The 15,359-nt window shown below is 37.5% G+C and overlaps 1 protein-coding gene across 37 annotated transcripts in view; it reads left to right on the forward strand.

Annotated features, from left to right (window-relative positions):
* RBFOX1 (RNA binding fox-1 homolog 1) overlaps positions 1 to 15,359 on the forward strand; it is a 1,186,796-nt gene that overhangs the window by 1,149,991 nt on the left and 21,446 nt on the right. For all 37 annotated transcript variants that reach the window (XM_059861581.1, XM_059861546.1, XM_059861544.1 and 34 more), the window contains one exon: positions 7,000 to 7,064. In XM_059861581.1, the coding sequence (XP_059717564.1) occupies positions 7,000 to 7,064 (65 nt within the window). The remainder of the gene's footprint in view (positions 1 to 6,999; positions 7,065 to 15,359) is intronic.

Below are 15,359 nucleotides of genomic sequence, written 5' to 3' on the forward strand. Positions count from 1 at the left end.
CAGTGATGTTATCAGTATGATGTTGTAAACAAACACAAGAATCTCCCCCTGGCTAAAGGTTTGCTCAAGCCAAGTAAGGGGCTCTGATCTCGCCCAACATGCTGCTGCCCAAATTTGAGCTGTATAGTGCACACCTTGCAGTGTAGAATTTCAAGTGTGCTTTCTAATTTTCACATTCCTTCAAACCATCAAGAGTCTGACATCCATTTTGCTCAGTTTACCAGCCCAGAAATCTGCAGGGCTACAAGACTCCTCCTCAGGAGGGCTCAGGGTGAGAGAACTGGTGAGAACTAAATGTTCCTGGAGCAGTTTGGTGGTTGGAACCCACGGCTGCTGAAAGCCAGGAACACTTCATTGGTGATTGAAAATAGTATTTTTAAGTGGCCTCACACCCTCTCACAGGCCTTAATGTTTTGTTTCCAAATGGAGGGTGGTTTCAGTGAGAAAGATGCTGCATGAATTACTAATTTCTAGTATAGCCACAGTTGTGTTGTCTGCAGTAGTTGTGTGCATTAGGAAATGGAATAACTACACTGCTTTTCACTCAGCTGCACCCTCACATTTCTGATTGCATATCTTAGTTCTGTTAATGCAACAGAGTGTTTATAGCAGATGACAGAATTAAAACACTCTTCTGGAAATTTAGTTTCTTTTTAATATACAAATCTTTTTTATTTTATAAATAATTTTTCTTCACATTTGTGCCTTCTTGCATAAAAAGCATTTGCAGGGGAGGGAGAGAGATAGAAGGAAATGGCATAAATCAAATCAAACCTTAAAATTCACAGTGTAGTAGTTCTTAGTGCAGCAGTTTGCAGCAGACCAAGTTATTTATTAAATCCCAATTGTTTATGACATAGTTCCACTCAGCTTTTCATTTTAAGTGCAAAGCTGAAGCTTTGTGAAATGACAAATGCTCTGTGAAAGAAGGAGAAAAAAACATTTAAACAATGTAGGGTTTAATGGCAGATTGGAGGGAAAGGAGCCTTAGAAATACCACAGAAAGAAAAACAAGAGGCACACAATAGTGATAAGCCAGATCAAAAATATGCATTAATGGGTACATCAGAGTGGGTTTCATCCTGCTCTGTTCCCACTGAGAAGCAATAAATGGACTCTGCTGTCCTGTGCATAACTTGGGATCAACAGAGCCTGTGGTGAGAGAAACCACAGATTTAAGGGAAGGGAGGGAGGGGAGACACAAAAACAATACTGGTTGGGTAAAAACTGCAGGGTGAACCAAGAACAGCAAATATCCACAGCTGTTCAATACTAACCAGCAGAATAGAAGAGATCAGGGATATAAAAATAGGTGGGAAGTACAGTCTTAAGTGAAAAATCAACAGCTATGATTCTGGATGTAATATAATATATTCTATATTTAATATAATTCTATATGGAATGTAATAATCCTTCTGAAATAGCTGAGCTATTGAATTCCCTTTTAAATGTGCCTTTGAGTAGGAAAAATAAAGGAGATTATTAGGAACTAAGGAAGACCTTTTAAAATTAAGTATTGATTCACTAAGAGAAAAAGTCATTAAAAGAGAATTAAAGTTGCCTGCCAGCAAATATAGAAGTTCTTAGATGAAGATTGACACCTGTGAAAATAAGAAAATACACGGCACAAAATGAAGCAAAAAATAGTAACAGTCTCAGAATCAGGCAGTTAGAATAATAGCTCTGCTTTATCTAAAATCTGTTACTTTTTTTTTTCTTATTACCATTGTCATAAAGAATGTTTTCAGAATATGTCAGTTATCAATCCACACCTAAAATGTGGGAAGGCTCAGAAAACGAGCACCTTCCACACCCTGTCACCACCAGCTCCGGAAATCCCCCGGTTATGGTCTAACCATGGCCATGAGTCAGTCTCACTGCTCACAGCCAGGTTTTCTAAACCTCCCAGGATTCTGCACCTGTGCTACTGCAGCTGGAGAGAATCCATGGTAAAATATACATGCATAGGTTTTAATTTTTTAATTTTTTTTTTTGAGCTGCTGGGCAAGAATAAGGCAGATTTTTTCTGGTCAGGGGTGTGGAATGAGACAATTTCCTAATAGCTGTTGCCATCACCTTTAGCTCGGAGCCAGGATGCAGTTGGGGGTGGAGGATTTGTTTGTTTCCCAAGGGAAAAGCAGATGTAGCTATCTAACCAGTATTCCCCTGACCCCAGGTGGAAGTCCCTGGAAGCCATCTGGTGCCCTGAAGGGCACTCTTCTGGGGTGAAAAACAAGGATTTGAAGATAGCACTGAAGGTTTGCTTTTAGAACCAAGGATTCTTTGTGTTTGCCAGTGGAAGGGTGTGCCATTCCATTCACTGTGACTCACAGAAACACAGCGAGAAGAGGAGAAATTACTTTGCCAAGGGCAAAAGGGTCCCCAGGGAGCAGTGGGTTGTTCTTTGCACTGCTCTGTGTGCTGGAACACTCCATGATGCCTTTTTAAAAGTTTGGCTAGGCAGGGATGAAATGTCTTTTGATCCCATCTTTATTTGTTCAAAGTACATTGACAAAGGTACCAGAGCAATGCTGGTGATTGTATTTGGCTGGGATTAGTGCAGGTGGTGCCTGGATATTTTACCAAGAGTTTTTTTTCGGAGGCAGCAGCTACCTCTGGGAACACAAATATATAGAAATACCCAAAACCTTGAACAGATCAGGTCCACAGTTTGAGCCAGCACAAATTGGAGGTGGATCATTTATTTACTTTTAATTCTCCCAGTCAAAGCTGTACTCAGTGGGCAGAACAAACACTGTTTAAATCTCAATAGCATGTGAGTGGAGGAAAATGAACTGACACTTTCTATATTCTGCAGCTCTGAGTTTAATTCATGCAATTTTTAATACCATTCTTCTATTTGTAGTTAATAAGGCAGGCCTAATTCTCAATACTAGAGAAGTTTGCAACCTTGATTAATTTATGTTCACAAAATACTCTGAGAGATCCATGAGTGAAAGGAAGCATAGGAAGTATAAATTGAGGAAAATTAACTCTCAACATTCATATGAAATATTAAATATGTAGATGATAGGAAAAAAATACTCATCATTTAGAGTTACTTTGTGGTTCATTATATCTGAGATCATGAGAAAAAAGTGATTTGGCTATTTTTTGAGGACATGCACACATGTATACGTGGTTTTGTAATCTCTAGATTCTGTCTGGGTAGGTTTTTGTGGAAATTAGCCTTACTGCAGATACACACACTTTATTTAAAAATTCAGTCATATTTAATTTTCTGTTCATTTCCATTTTATCATAACTTATTCAAAATGTGTGTGATTTCTTTCTAAAATTGCTTAGAATTTCCCTGTAAAAATCACCAACTGATCTCTGGCAGATCCCACTGCTCTTCTTCTGTTTGCCTGAGCCAGAGATATAGAAAACACTAAGAGGGAGATCCTAATGAATGGCTCTGGGGAATTTGCCTAAATTCCTTCCTTACACCCGTCTTTCTATCCTCATTGCCATCATTCCATTTCTGTTTCTTTCAAGAGAAGTGTTGCAGGAGCCTGTGGATGGCCATAAGTTACCTCAGGTATGGGGTGACTTGCCACTGATGGCAAAACCTCTCCATGCTGCATGCAGGCTCATGTCAAATCATGCTGACACTCAAATACCTGAGAACATGGATTCTGTGTGAGCAAATGGCAAAAGTAGTCCAGCAGTTGCATTTTATTTTCCAGTTTCAGTCACAAAGTCACAGGTAGTGATATTATTGTAAATTTTTAAAACTACTTAAGCTGCTGCAACACTGTTTTATCCTTGTTCTGCAAGTAGCAAATATGGGGGCACAGATAAGGCAGCAAACATTTTTTTCATTATGGTATCTGAATTTATTATTTTCAAAATAATAATCCAAACTCAGGTACTTTCTGCCTGAATATAAATATAAGAGGAAAAAAAAATTCCTACAACATTTTTAATACTTAGGAACTAAAAATTGTTAATTTTTAAAATGTCATTATTGCACAATTTTGTTCTGAGTGTTTTATTTTGCAATATAGTCTAAGGCATAAGAATAATTATATAATGTTACTCAAGAGATGTAGTGAAGATTACTGGTGTATTCTCCACCTAAAGTGTCAGCCAAGTTCAAAATTAGAGAAAAATTGGGAAATAGATCTTGTTACAGCTTGTTACAGAAGTTCAGTTCAGGGGTTTGAACTGGAATCCCACCCCAATTTCCAGTGTCAAGTTTGCCTCCAAGTATTTTCTTCCTGCAGTAATCAAAAATCACCTGAAGTAATTGAGTAAAACAATGAGAAAACTTGGTGCAACACCAAAACTGCAGAAAACAAGCCCCATAAAAATAATTAGCTGAAGCATATTTTAATGTGTAATTTATGATAGTTTATTTTAAAATTGTGAATTCATGACATGGGATGGTAGGGAATTAAGTTTTCCCTGATACCCAAATGCATCCTGCTTTTTTAGTTCTCCAGAGAATGCAGGCAGACTCAATGCCTTCAATCTCTTTTTATTTGTGTTACTTTATACTCATTCTTGCCAGGGCTCTCATAAATGTCAGGCTGATTGCTGAATCCAAAACATCTTAATAAAGTTCAGAGTTGAGCTTCGTTGTTCAGCAGAAATTCTTTGAAAGCAAATCAAAGAGTAAGAACGAAAGGAATGTAGCTCTTGTGTTTAGGGAGCAGGAAAGGGTCTCTGATGACACACTGACCAATTTTTGGTGATAGCTGAATGAAGGAAAGGAACCAGTCCTCGCAGAGTCCACCAGATTTCAGAGCAGCTGCTGTAGGAACAGCCTGCCTCATTTTTCTCCCATTGAGAACTGCTCATGGTGGCCTGCTCTCAATTCCATGCTGAGGTAGGAGCTGCTGTGGGTAGAGCTGGATTCCCTTGGAGTGGCTCTCACTTTTGGATCAGGGTTTTTAGGAGTGGACAGCAAGACAAGCAAAGGAGTTGGACACCCTGGTGAACAGAACCATGTCAGACTTCAGATCTGCCCCACACTGCCAGGACTGGATCAGGAAAGCAAGTTCAGGACCTTCCTCATACCAGCACTCAGGGAAAAACAGAAAAAAAGGGAAGGGGAAAGGTGTCATGTTTCACAGAATCACCAGGTTGGAAGAGACCTTGGAGATCGAGTCCAGCCTTAACACCCCAACTACACCCTGTCCCCCAGTGCCACTTCCAGGCTTTTTTAAGCACATCCAGGGACAGTGACCCCACCACCTCCCTGGGCAGACAATTCCAAGTATTTAGCCCTCAAAAACTAGGAAGGGAGAACAGATAAATTTGTAACATCTCTCAGCTCTCTCCCTTTGACAGAGGCCAGCCCAGGTGTGCAGTTTGAATTTCTCTGCTCTCAGGCTCAGTTTGTAGCTGGTGACATTATTTGATATCCAAAGGCCTGTGTGTACATATCTGCAGCAGTGTGTGCCTGTTGTACCTTTTTGACAGTGATAGCCTTCTGCTGGGTTATAAAAATGAAATTATCTGAAATGAGAAGGTGTTTTGTCTCACTGCCTCTGTGAGTGCCCAGAGGAGCCCAGGAGAGCACGTGGGGGTTTAGGAGATGCTCATTCCTGCCTGATCCCAGGGCTGGAGTGACGGAATTGCTGCTGGCAGGCAGCTGGCTAGGAGCAGGGAGGGACATGTCCTCTAGTCTGTGTGAGCACTTGGAAAAAATAAAATCAGAAATAATAATCTTCAAATAAGCTGACAATTCAAAGCCTGGAGTTTCTAATGAGCTGTCAGTGTATGTAAAACTTGTGTTTCTTCTTAGGGTGATGTGGCATTGTCAGCTGAACGATTGATTTCCAAACCCAGCCTGCTTCAAATCTTCAAACCCACAAAGGTTTCCATGTGTTAGGGATGAAGGCCATTCTGCCAAGCAGAGTGGTAGAAGGGGAAATAGCTTGTAAAAGTAGTTCAGATTGCTTTTCTGAAAAGAGCCAATTTTTATTTGCAAAAATCAAACTAGAAAACCCACAAAAATTCCTGCAGTAAAAATGTTCTACTGTTACAGTAAAGGCTGGCACATTGTGGTCTATTCTTCCTGCTTCAGCACAATATCTGGGATGAATGCAGCCTTCCAAAAAAAAAAGAAAAATAGAAAAGAACCAATCCATTAAAGCAAACACTTCAGCAAAGGAGTGAATTTTATTAAAAGCTGAGTGAGCTGATACTGTATTATTCAGCTTTTTGTTAGGGAGGGGTTGGGTGGGGAAGGCACCACAGCAGCCTCTGTCCCAGAGGGTGCTGGGGGGAGAATTCTAATTGGGACGTAAATCGTGTTTGTGTTATCAGCAGGGCTGGGCTGGGGCTGTTAATTGGCATGCTGAGATCATTTGGAAATGGTTGATATAACACCGTGGTCCATTGAACAGGAAGCTCTGCTGTTTTCACAGTTTGATAATCAATGCATCACTGCACTCAATTCCTTTCCAATGTGTGTTTGTTTGTCCTGTTTGCTTAATTGAACAGCTGGAATTACTGTTACATACAACTGAATGTTAATTCACGGAAGAGAATTTTGCTTCTTCATTATAATTTTATGTATAAATTGGAAACCTATGTAACATAAAGTGTTAATTGAGTGCACAAATTCATAGGTTTAATCAACCAGGCATGATAAATCATATTTTGTGCAAAAAAAAAATTGATTATTAGCTGAGTTTGTCTTTTAAGTTTAGCATTGCTTTGTGAATATACATACACTTTGTTCATATGAACAATTGCTGCTTAAAAACTTGGAGGAGAATCCAGCAATGTCTTGTAAAAAAGCTTACACTGATCAGTAGATTTCATTGCTTTCTCCTCATCTCTGGGACAAATCTTAAAAAAAATTCTGGTGCTCCATTTGCTTCACGACTCACCGCAATATTTCCCTTTCCATTTCACTGCAGTGTTTCCTATACATTTAACTGCACTGCAGCGCGGCTGCACTCTTTCCATTGTTGTCAAATGTTGCAAAATGTGATGGAAGGTGCCATGGCAATGCAGTTAGAGCGTGAGTTTGTGTTTCAGGGTGGTTATGCTGCCTACCGGTATGCCCAGCCTGCCACTGCCACTGCAGCTGCCTACAGTGACAGGTAAGAGCTCCTTTCCTGCTCACAGATATTTGACCAGTGGAAGTTGAAGTTGATTCTATAAATTTGCCTTGTTGAAGTCTCATAACTGTCTTGTTGCTCTGCAGATAATTGTGATCTCCAAAGCAGGCTGTTTTATTATAATCCATGAATAGCTGTAAATTGAGAGAACTTTAGGCCTTAATTGAGAATCAGGCATGAGATGTGCACATTGCCAAGCTGTAGATCATCCAGTTAACGTCTGTGACCCTTGTACAATGCAGATAAATAAATGTACAGATTCATGATGGTCTGCTACTAAGCATCATTATTTGTCTTAGGAGTATTATTTCAGTTGATTTAGAACCTTGAACCTATTGAGTGCCCTCAATTCTCATGGACATTGCTTTTGTCAGTGGAAATTGAGAATGAACTGTGTCTAAGCTTGAACTATCCAAAGCAAAATAGCATTTTTTGCCATTTGCTTTCTTCCCAGGCATTTGATTTTTTTCAATACTTGGGGGAAAAAAAAAAGAGAAAAAGAAAAATATTTTTCTTTTGTTCTGTATTTTTATCCTCAAAATGTAAACCAGTGGAAACAATATCAGGAATGGAAGATCATTAAAATCTGCACATTCAAAGACTTAATTTTTATCAACTAAGAATGATGTCACATATATTAGTGTGTCTTCTTGGTAGATGGATGTTGGAATCCCTTAGAAGTCAATGTCCAAATGCTGTTGACTTCAGTAGGAACAGGGTTTTATCAAATTGCATCAAATTAAGTCTTTGCAGTGTGTGGACATAATTTTGTAATGAGAAGAAGGATTATCCATTTTCCTTATGTACTGCACCCTTAAAATCTATTCTATCTTTACTATTTTTCAAGTCCTTGAGGAGTGTTCCCTTGTAAAGGGAGGGTGTATTTGGTGGCAGAGACACACAAATAATTTGCTTCATGATGGCAGTGAGAAGTAAGGTCACGCTTCTCAATACCTGATACCAGAAACTTTTCCCTTGGAATCATGGAAATCATTTCTTCAGCCTTTAATACATATTGAAAAATTTCTTTAAATGCTAAATTAGACAGTGTTACAAATGCTACAAGAGATTAAGAAATTCCAGTGCACAATTTCTTAGACTGAAGTGCTGCTGTTCATGGATTCTGTATTTTTAGAACCAAGTCCCATGGTATGAATGTTACAATGCTATGCATGCCTATTTGCCTTTCAAGTGCTTATTCTGGGTAATGAAGATATATTTTTTTAAAGTTATGTGAATAAAGTAATTTGCATGTATGGCTGAGGCATGCTGTGTCAGACAGGTAAGCAAGCTACTTTTTATTGATTTTGGGTCAGTGATATCAACTAGATCTGTGCTGTGTGCACTTTGTTGGCAATGTTCTATTTCTACTTAGGGGAACCTGCACAGCTGAAGTGCTCCTCAGTAGTTTCATTTCATTTCCACAAAGGTTTGTTAGCATGTCGCTGCTCTAGGGTTTTTATGTGAGCTTTTCTGTAGTGCAAAACAACTCCTGCTTCTAAAAGCCTACTAAACCAAAAGGACAAAATTCTAAATACCCTCCTGTGGTGAGCCAGGTTTTGCCAGCTATCTCTCAGGTGTCCCTGGATCATTTTATAGGCTGTTTATTTCTATTAATTAAACCTGTGCATTACAGAGAGAAACTGAACAATATCAAGCTGAATTTTAAATGCTTTAATTATGAATTGATGTTACCTTCTCATAAACCAGATCAAAGGCTGTAAGATAAAATATCAGTTGGTCACATGTTCTGCTATGGGCAGAGAGTCAACATCACAAAGAATCATGCTGCTAAAAAGGTAAAGGATTTGTTTAGGAAGACAGTGCTCTTAAATGCTGTAAAGAAAGCTGGAGATGGCTTCAGTAGTAATGCAGTTGTTACAATCCTTAATTATTTTTTTGAAAAAAATTGTCTAATTTTCAGATACACTTTGTGTATAATTAGAATTGCAATAACCCGTCTTTGCTTGCATAATTTTAGATATCTTAAATGAATTTTATATCATTTGGATTTTTTAATATATTTTTCTTTTTAAATGCCGTTAACCCTCATCTTCGATCTGCTTGCCCCAAATGAATATGGTTTCTTGTCTTAATTACAAATCTCATAACTGAATTTCTTTACCAGAGAATCCCAAAACTAGCATTGAGAACAAAACAAATAACAATCTGCTCAAACATTTCTTTGCATGTGGGAAACTATGTGCAAACATGGATACCTCTGATTATTCACAACTGCAGTTTGTTTAATTTGATTAACTTTTTGTTCATTTTAAAATTAATTTAATTTAGCTACTTTTGTGAAATTATTAGTGTTGAAGGTGCTGAAGTATACTTCAGTACCACTGCTTGTTATCTGCTCTTCTCAATGTAATTATCATCTGCTCTCCTCTCAAAACACTGAAGATTCCACATCTCCTTATACACTTATTTAGTGTTCATATGAGCCCCTAGTTAATTTAATTACACATGAACTGCACTTACTATTTGTATAAAAAATGATGCCCAAAGAAATGAAGTGAGTACCACTGAAGCAGTGACACATCATGGAAATACTACTTCATACTAATTTTAAAAATAAGGAAAGCTTTATGTTTTTTTGGTCACCACTCATATCCATTATGAATTGCAACATTCCATATTTGAAAGGCTTCTTAATTCAGGAGATGGAAAGAGGAAATCTTTAGCTTGAAGACATGTTTTGGTAAATTAAAAATAAAGGTTAACAGAAAGATTTGGGACTGCAGAATCAATAGACCGAGTCGATTGATTATGATCAGTGTGAGAGGGCTCTATTTGGAGAAATGCAATGGTATCCTTGTTTGTCACAGTTGGAAATGTTGCTGGAAATAGGCAAGGAACAGATATACAGGGGAGAATCAGGTGGCAAGGAAATACCATAAAACCAATCAGTGTAAACCCCGAAGTATTTATCAAGACAGATCATGTATTCCTAAACCCAATTTCACAACAGTCTGGCAGATCCCTCCAGTCATTTTTTAGGACCACAAAAGAAAAACAACAAAGAAACAGATACATTTTGTTTTATTTATGAAGCAGAATCACTGGATACAAATTCAGATTTCAATTCTTATATTGTGTGATCTATCATATATTAAATTGCACGTACAGATTTGAAGGTCTTTGCAGAAGTGGATCCAGAACAACTATGTTTGACTTGACAATATTTAAAATATTTCTGATAAGTTTTCCAATTAGTGTAAGTCCTAAAAGGGGACCTATTCTTCATCAGTCTGTAACTTGCCTGGCAAACACTCTAAACTGAGCATATTTGGAAAAAAAAAAAAAAAAAATTGTAAGAATGTGCAAAAGACACTAAATCAGATGCCAATAAAATGTTTGTACAGCTCTTATTCATCTTTCATGGAATATTAAAAAAAAAAAAAATAGTTGTTAGATTTCTGTCCAAGTCTGAAGTAAGAGAAACTAGCAAGGTCATCCAGATTGGTATTCCTGAGGTAGAAGGAGTCGGAGCATGGCAGTGGGGCGTATTGTCATTTTGTCATTGCATGTTCACTTGGTGTTGCTGGTATGTCTGTAATGCTGTCCTGGATTTGACAGATCCATCACATAGCTCAGTGAATGGCTTGCTTGAATTAAGCCTATGGGCAGACCTCTTCACCTTGATTGGCTATTGGTTTTGTGTTTTATGATTTGATCCTTGCATCTTCGATGGGAGCGAGAGAAGCGTTCCTGTGGCGCGTGCGGGTGTTGGCAGCGGAGTTTGTGCCAGGTGTCTGGGAGTGCAGGGAGCAGGGCCCTGCCAGGAGGGAGGCAGCCCTGGCTGAGAGGCAGAGCCACAGCCTGTGCTGCCTGTTGTCCCCGTGCAGGGCTGGGTGTGTTCATACATGGATGGTGCTGGATCCATATAGACACACACCTTCCATCCATCACACACGCACAGAGGGTGCTGCTCTCAGCACCATCCCCTTCCATAACACCAAATCTAAACCTCACTCCAGACTATGGGTATGGGGACATTCCCACTGACCTCTTTGTTGTCTGGATTAATTCCCTCATCACTGGAAGCTGACTTTTTTTTTGCCTTTTTTTTTTTTTTTTAATAAGGCATTTTCCAAAATATTTTGCACATAACACTTTCCAGTAGAAAATATGTTTTGTTTTGTTTTTATTTTCCTCCCACTATCAATTTGTGTCACATGTTCTGTGGTTATACCTAGGGTTTTGTGAAATTGGAGAGAGAAGGTTTTGTCATATGGAAGTTAAATCTTACTCCTGATAAAATCCTGATATTCTGATAGTTTACATTTTTAACATGTCTGTGCGAAGCACTCAGTTTTTTTAAAGCAGTAGTGTCTACAGAAATACTTTAATATATTTTCCAGTTCTCTTTGGGCAAGTAGCTGAGAGTAATACTTGATATTTGTGCTCAGGTTACCTAAAATAGAATAGGTACAGATTTGATATAATAGTAAACGTGCTCATTAAAGAATGAAAATTTAGAATGAAGAGTAAAAAAACACAAAATATTAATTGTGAGCTTCTATAGCTGAGGGGGGTTTTATTATGTTGAGGACTATATAATCTTCTATTTTATGAATAAAAAATGAAAACCACTATATTTTTATTCAAATTATTTTCTCTTGTTGAAGATTACTAGCGATATATACTAAAAATCAAGGTTTTGATTGCATATAAAATATAATGGCATCTTGAGCTAGAATTTAATTTTCCATTAAATAATTTTACAGAAGCATAAATGTTTTAAAATCTAGTACCTCATTCATTTCATGGTTGTGCCTTCTTCGATTAAGGAGAAAGAGCTTCTCTACACAGTTTCAGTTTCTAAAGGAATCAGGTTGAAAGATGAAAAAATTTAGAATATAGTGGTAACTTTTCAACTTCCATCTGGAACCTTCCAACATTTGTGTATTTTGCTATCCCAGTGGAATCTGGAATGGAAAGGTTTGGGGGATGATCCATAAGGAGGAATTGTACAGCCCATATTGTAGGCTACTCAAATTCTGACGATGAAAAGGTTCAGTTAGCACCTTGACTGGCCACAGAGGTTGTGCTTAGCTTTTCTAACAGCAACAGAAAATATATTTAACACTTCTGCAAATGCTTAGGTTTGATGTGGTGATGCTTTATTGGTCTAGATTTTTTTTTTTTCCTGGACAATCCTGTATGGTAACTCAAGCTTCTTTATTCCCTATTATTGCAAATAAAAATCAAATTATTGGCTGGGCTGTTACAGAGAGGTAGTGGGCTTGGCCATCTTCCTGTTAGAACTTTATGCCTATGTTATCTGTGGCAAACTAGAGGATCACTGGAGTCATGTCAGTATTTCATAATCCATTTTCATCCCTGTTCATTCAGAGTTTTGGGGATGACTGGAGTATATGACTCATACTGCAACCATAACACTACCTTTTAGTGAAGAGTTAGAAAGCAAAAGTGGGTGAATATGAATAAAGAAAATGTTATAGGGGAAAAAAAAATCATCAAAGCGTTTGAAATTCCATGAGCAGGGACTTTGATGTAGAACATTTTGACAGGAATTTCCTGAAATGAAAATATGTTGCATAGGGTACTTTCCAATAATTGAAGCATGGCTTGTTCTAAAATATTGCAGATATGACATTTTTGGGGGAGACTCAGTGAGTCACATTTAGGAAAACATTTTAAACCATTACATTTCCTAAAAACATAATCTTTTACCAGTTCTAGGAAGCTGTTTTGATGTTTGAATACATTCCTCTTCTGGCTGGAATGAACCTGTTTACTGGTACTCTGAAGGCTTGATACACCTGTGTGTAGTTTGATTATTCATGTAATATCCAGGGAACTGCTAAAACTCCTCCCCCAGTCCAAAACAGAGGGGATACAGTTGTGAAAAAGCTTAGTGCTACTGCCCAGAATTATAGCAAACACCAATTACTAAACTTATGTTGTGTCAGAGCTGGTTTTATTCATACCCTGCTTCTACTTCTCTTATTTTTAATCTCCATTCTCACTCGCTGCAGTATCAAAGGGATATTTTAGGAATCCCCATAGACAAGGAAAGGCTTGGCTATTCCTGTGAAATCTGCTGTGACACCCATGCTGGAAATCATGAAGGAAAAACTGGGAGAGAAGGTAGAGGTTGCCTGAAGCCCAGATTTCCATACCTGGCTTCCTGATGTGTCAAAGCTTAAGGTGCTCAGTAATTTTGCTGCCAGCTTCTTCTTGAACGTAGGGAGAGCTGTTAAATGCTCATCATGTTCCAAAATAAAAAAAAATAAAATGAAATCAGTGCACCTATTCTGACATTTACATCTCAGTTTCAGTATCCTCTCTTGGTTTATCTCTCCAGCCTATGTCTGGGTCTGTAGCCTGACTTTTAACTTGGGAGTTCCTCATTCCAATGTAAAAGCTCCTAGTAAATAACTGTCATTATGAATAGATTGATTTGATGGATTTTTATACCTTTTATCTAAAAGGAGGGAGGGGAAAGGACTGGTTAACATTTTTAAAGTAGGAATTATCTCATTACTAGCTCATAAAAAAACTTCTTTGCTCTTAGAGGATATTGGAAGAAAGTGTGACTTGAAAATTTTTCAGTGTTGTACTCAGCAGACTGGATAAATATGGAGTTGGGGAGTTACTAAAACATTGATTCCTGCTCCAGCAGACCAAAACTGTTACAGCCCATTGGGTCACTGCCTGTGACATGATAGACCATAACAGTTCCTTTGGACATGTCAGTGGCTAATTACACACTCCTCACTTCTCACATCATTGGCTTGATAGACCACAAAGAGGCAGATTAGAACGTGCTCCAAGGGTTGTCAACCTGAGTGCTTTAATACCAAGAGGAATTGAGAGCATTGTGCAAGAGGAAGACAGAAGATAAAGGAATGAAATGTTTTAATAAAACTGGGATGCCATGGATATAGCCTGTATGTGTTAGTGTCATTTGCAGTCTGCTCTGGCAAGGTGATGAAGTATTAGAAGAACGAGCTTTAAATAACAATGTTGATGAAAATATTCAAGAAAGAGGCAATTTACACTCTTGCATGTTTTTACTGTAGCGTTTCACACCCCTGAGGAGCCTAAAACATTTGATTAGGTATTTAAATAGATTTTTTTTTTTTTTATATATTCCTTTGGGTTTCTTAAGCTGCTGATACTCTAGGAACCCACATGAGGCAAATATCAGATTGTAAGAACACTGCAGGAGCGGGAGTAGAATGCTTACCCATGTATCCCAAAGAATTTTTTTAGTGAAAATTGCTGTAGGGTGTTTAATATACATGCATTAAAAGAAAAGAAAAAAAGTAAAGTAAGGACTTTGTGTAAACCAAACATGTATCAGCTTCTAAAGTGAGTTTTGTTTTTCTCGAATGTATTCTTAAATAATCCTGGCAAGGTTTTCATGTATATGGTATTTTAGTTAAAATATGGAAAAAAAAAAATTATCCTGCCAACTAATTTGTAAAGTTATTCCAAACTTGATATAGTGTAAAGAGAAAGAGTTTTTATTCAGGATTGCTGAAGTTTTGATTATACCTCTGTATCTTAGGAAAGTTATAGTGGATAAAATGGTGGTTACTTGCAAACTGTAATAATTGCTATCAAATCAGAAACAAGATAACGTATGTTTTTGAGGCATTATTTTAAGAATGCCATGATATGCAAAAAGAACAAATCCCCCAATTGAATAAATGGATATTTTAATGAATTTTAGTGAATAAAATACTGATTCTTCAAGCAAGGCTGACTTAAAAATCCTCTTTGCCCTAAAGAGAATAAACAATATGTCCAAAATACTGTAATAAACAAATTTTTCAAATATAAATATTAAGACTTCAAATATAGCCTTAATTTAGCAGTCCTGGATCATAATGAAATCGATTTTTGTTGCTGACATGGAGCACTTCTGAAATAGAATTACTGCACTACTTCCTCAAATATTTAATTTAACTACTAGACTGTTAATCACACTAAAAGGCCAATAATTTCAGAGCAGTTCTGCCACTGAGATCAGTGTGAATTCTGCTACAGAATGCTGTATGGTATTCGGAATTTCACCTCTTAGGTTTAGGTTTTACTTTAAAATGTCCAGTTTTACTTAAAAATCACATGTTCCTTTTGCAGATGAATATTCATCTTTAGACTCTGTATAGTGCATTATTAATAGCAAATAATTTCATACTAGGTATAATATATTGAATGAGCATACATAAAAAAATTCCACTGATGCAGCAGGTGATATGAGTTAGACCCAAGTCTATTTGTATAGCTCTGATTAAA

Source organism: Haemorhous mexicanus, chromosome 17 (genome assembly GCF_027477595.1).
Source record: "Haemorhous mexicanus isolate bHaeMex1 chromosome 17, bHaeMex1.pri, whole genome shotgun sequence".
In the NCBI taxonomy this organism is placed as follows: domain Eukaryota; kingdom Metazoa; phylum Chordata; class Aves; order Passeriformes; family Fringillidae; genus Haemorhous; species Haemorhous mexicanus.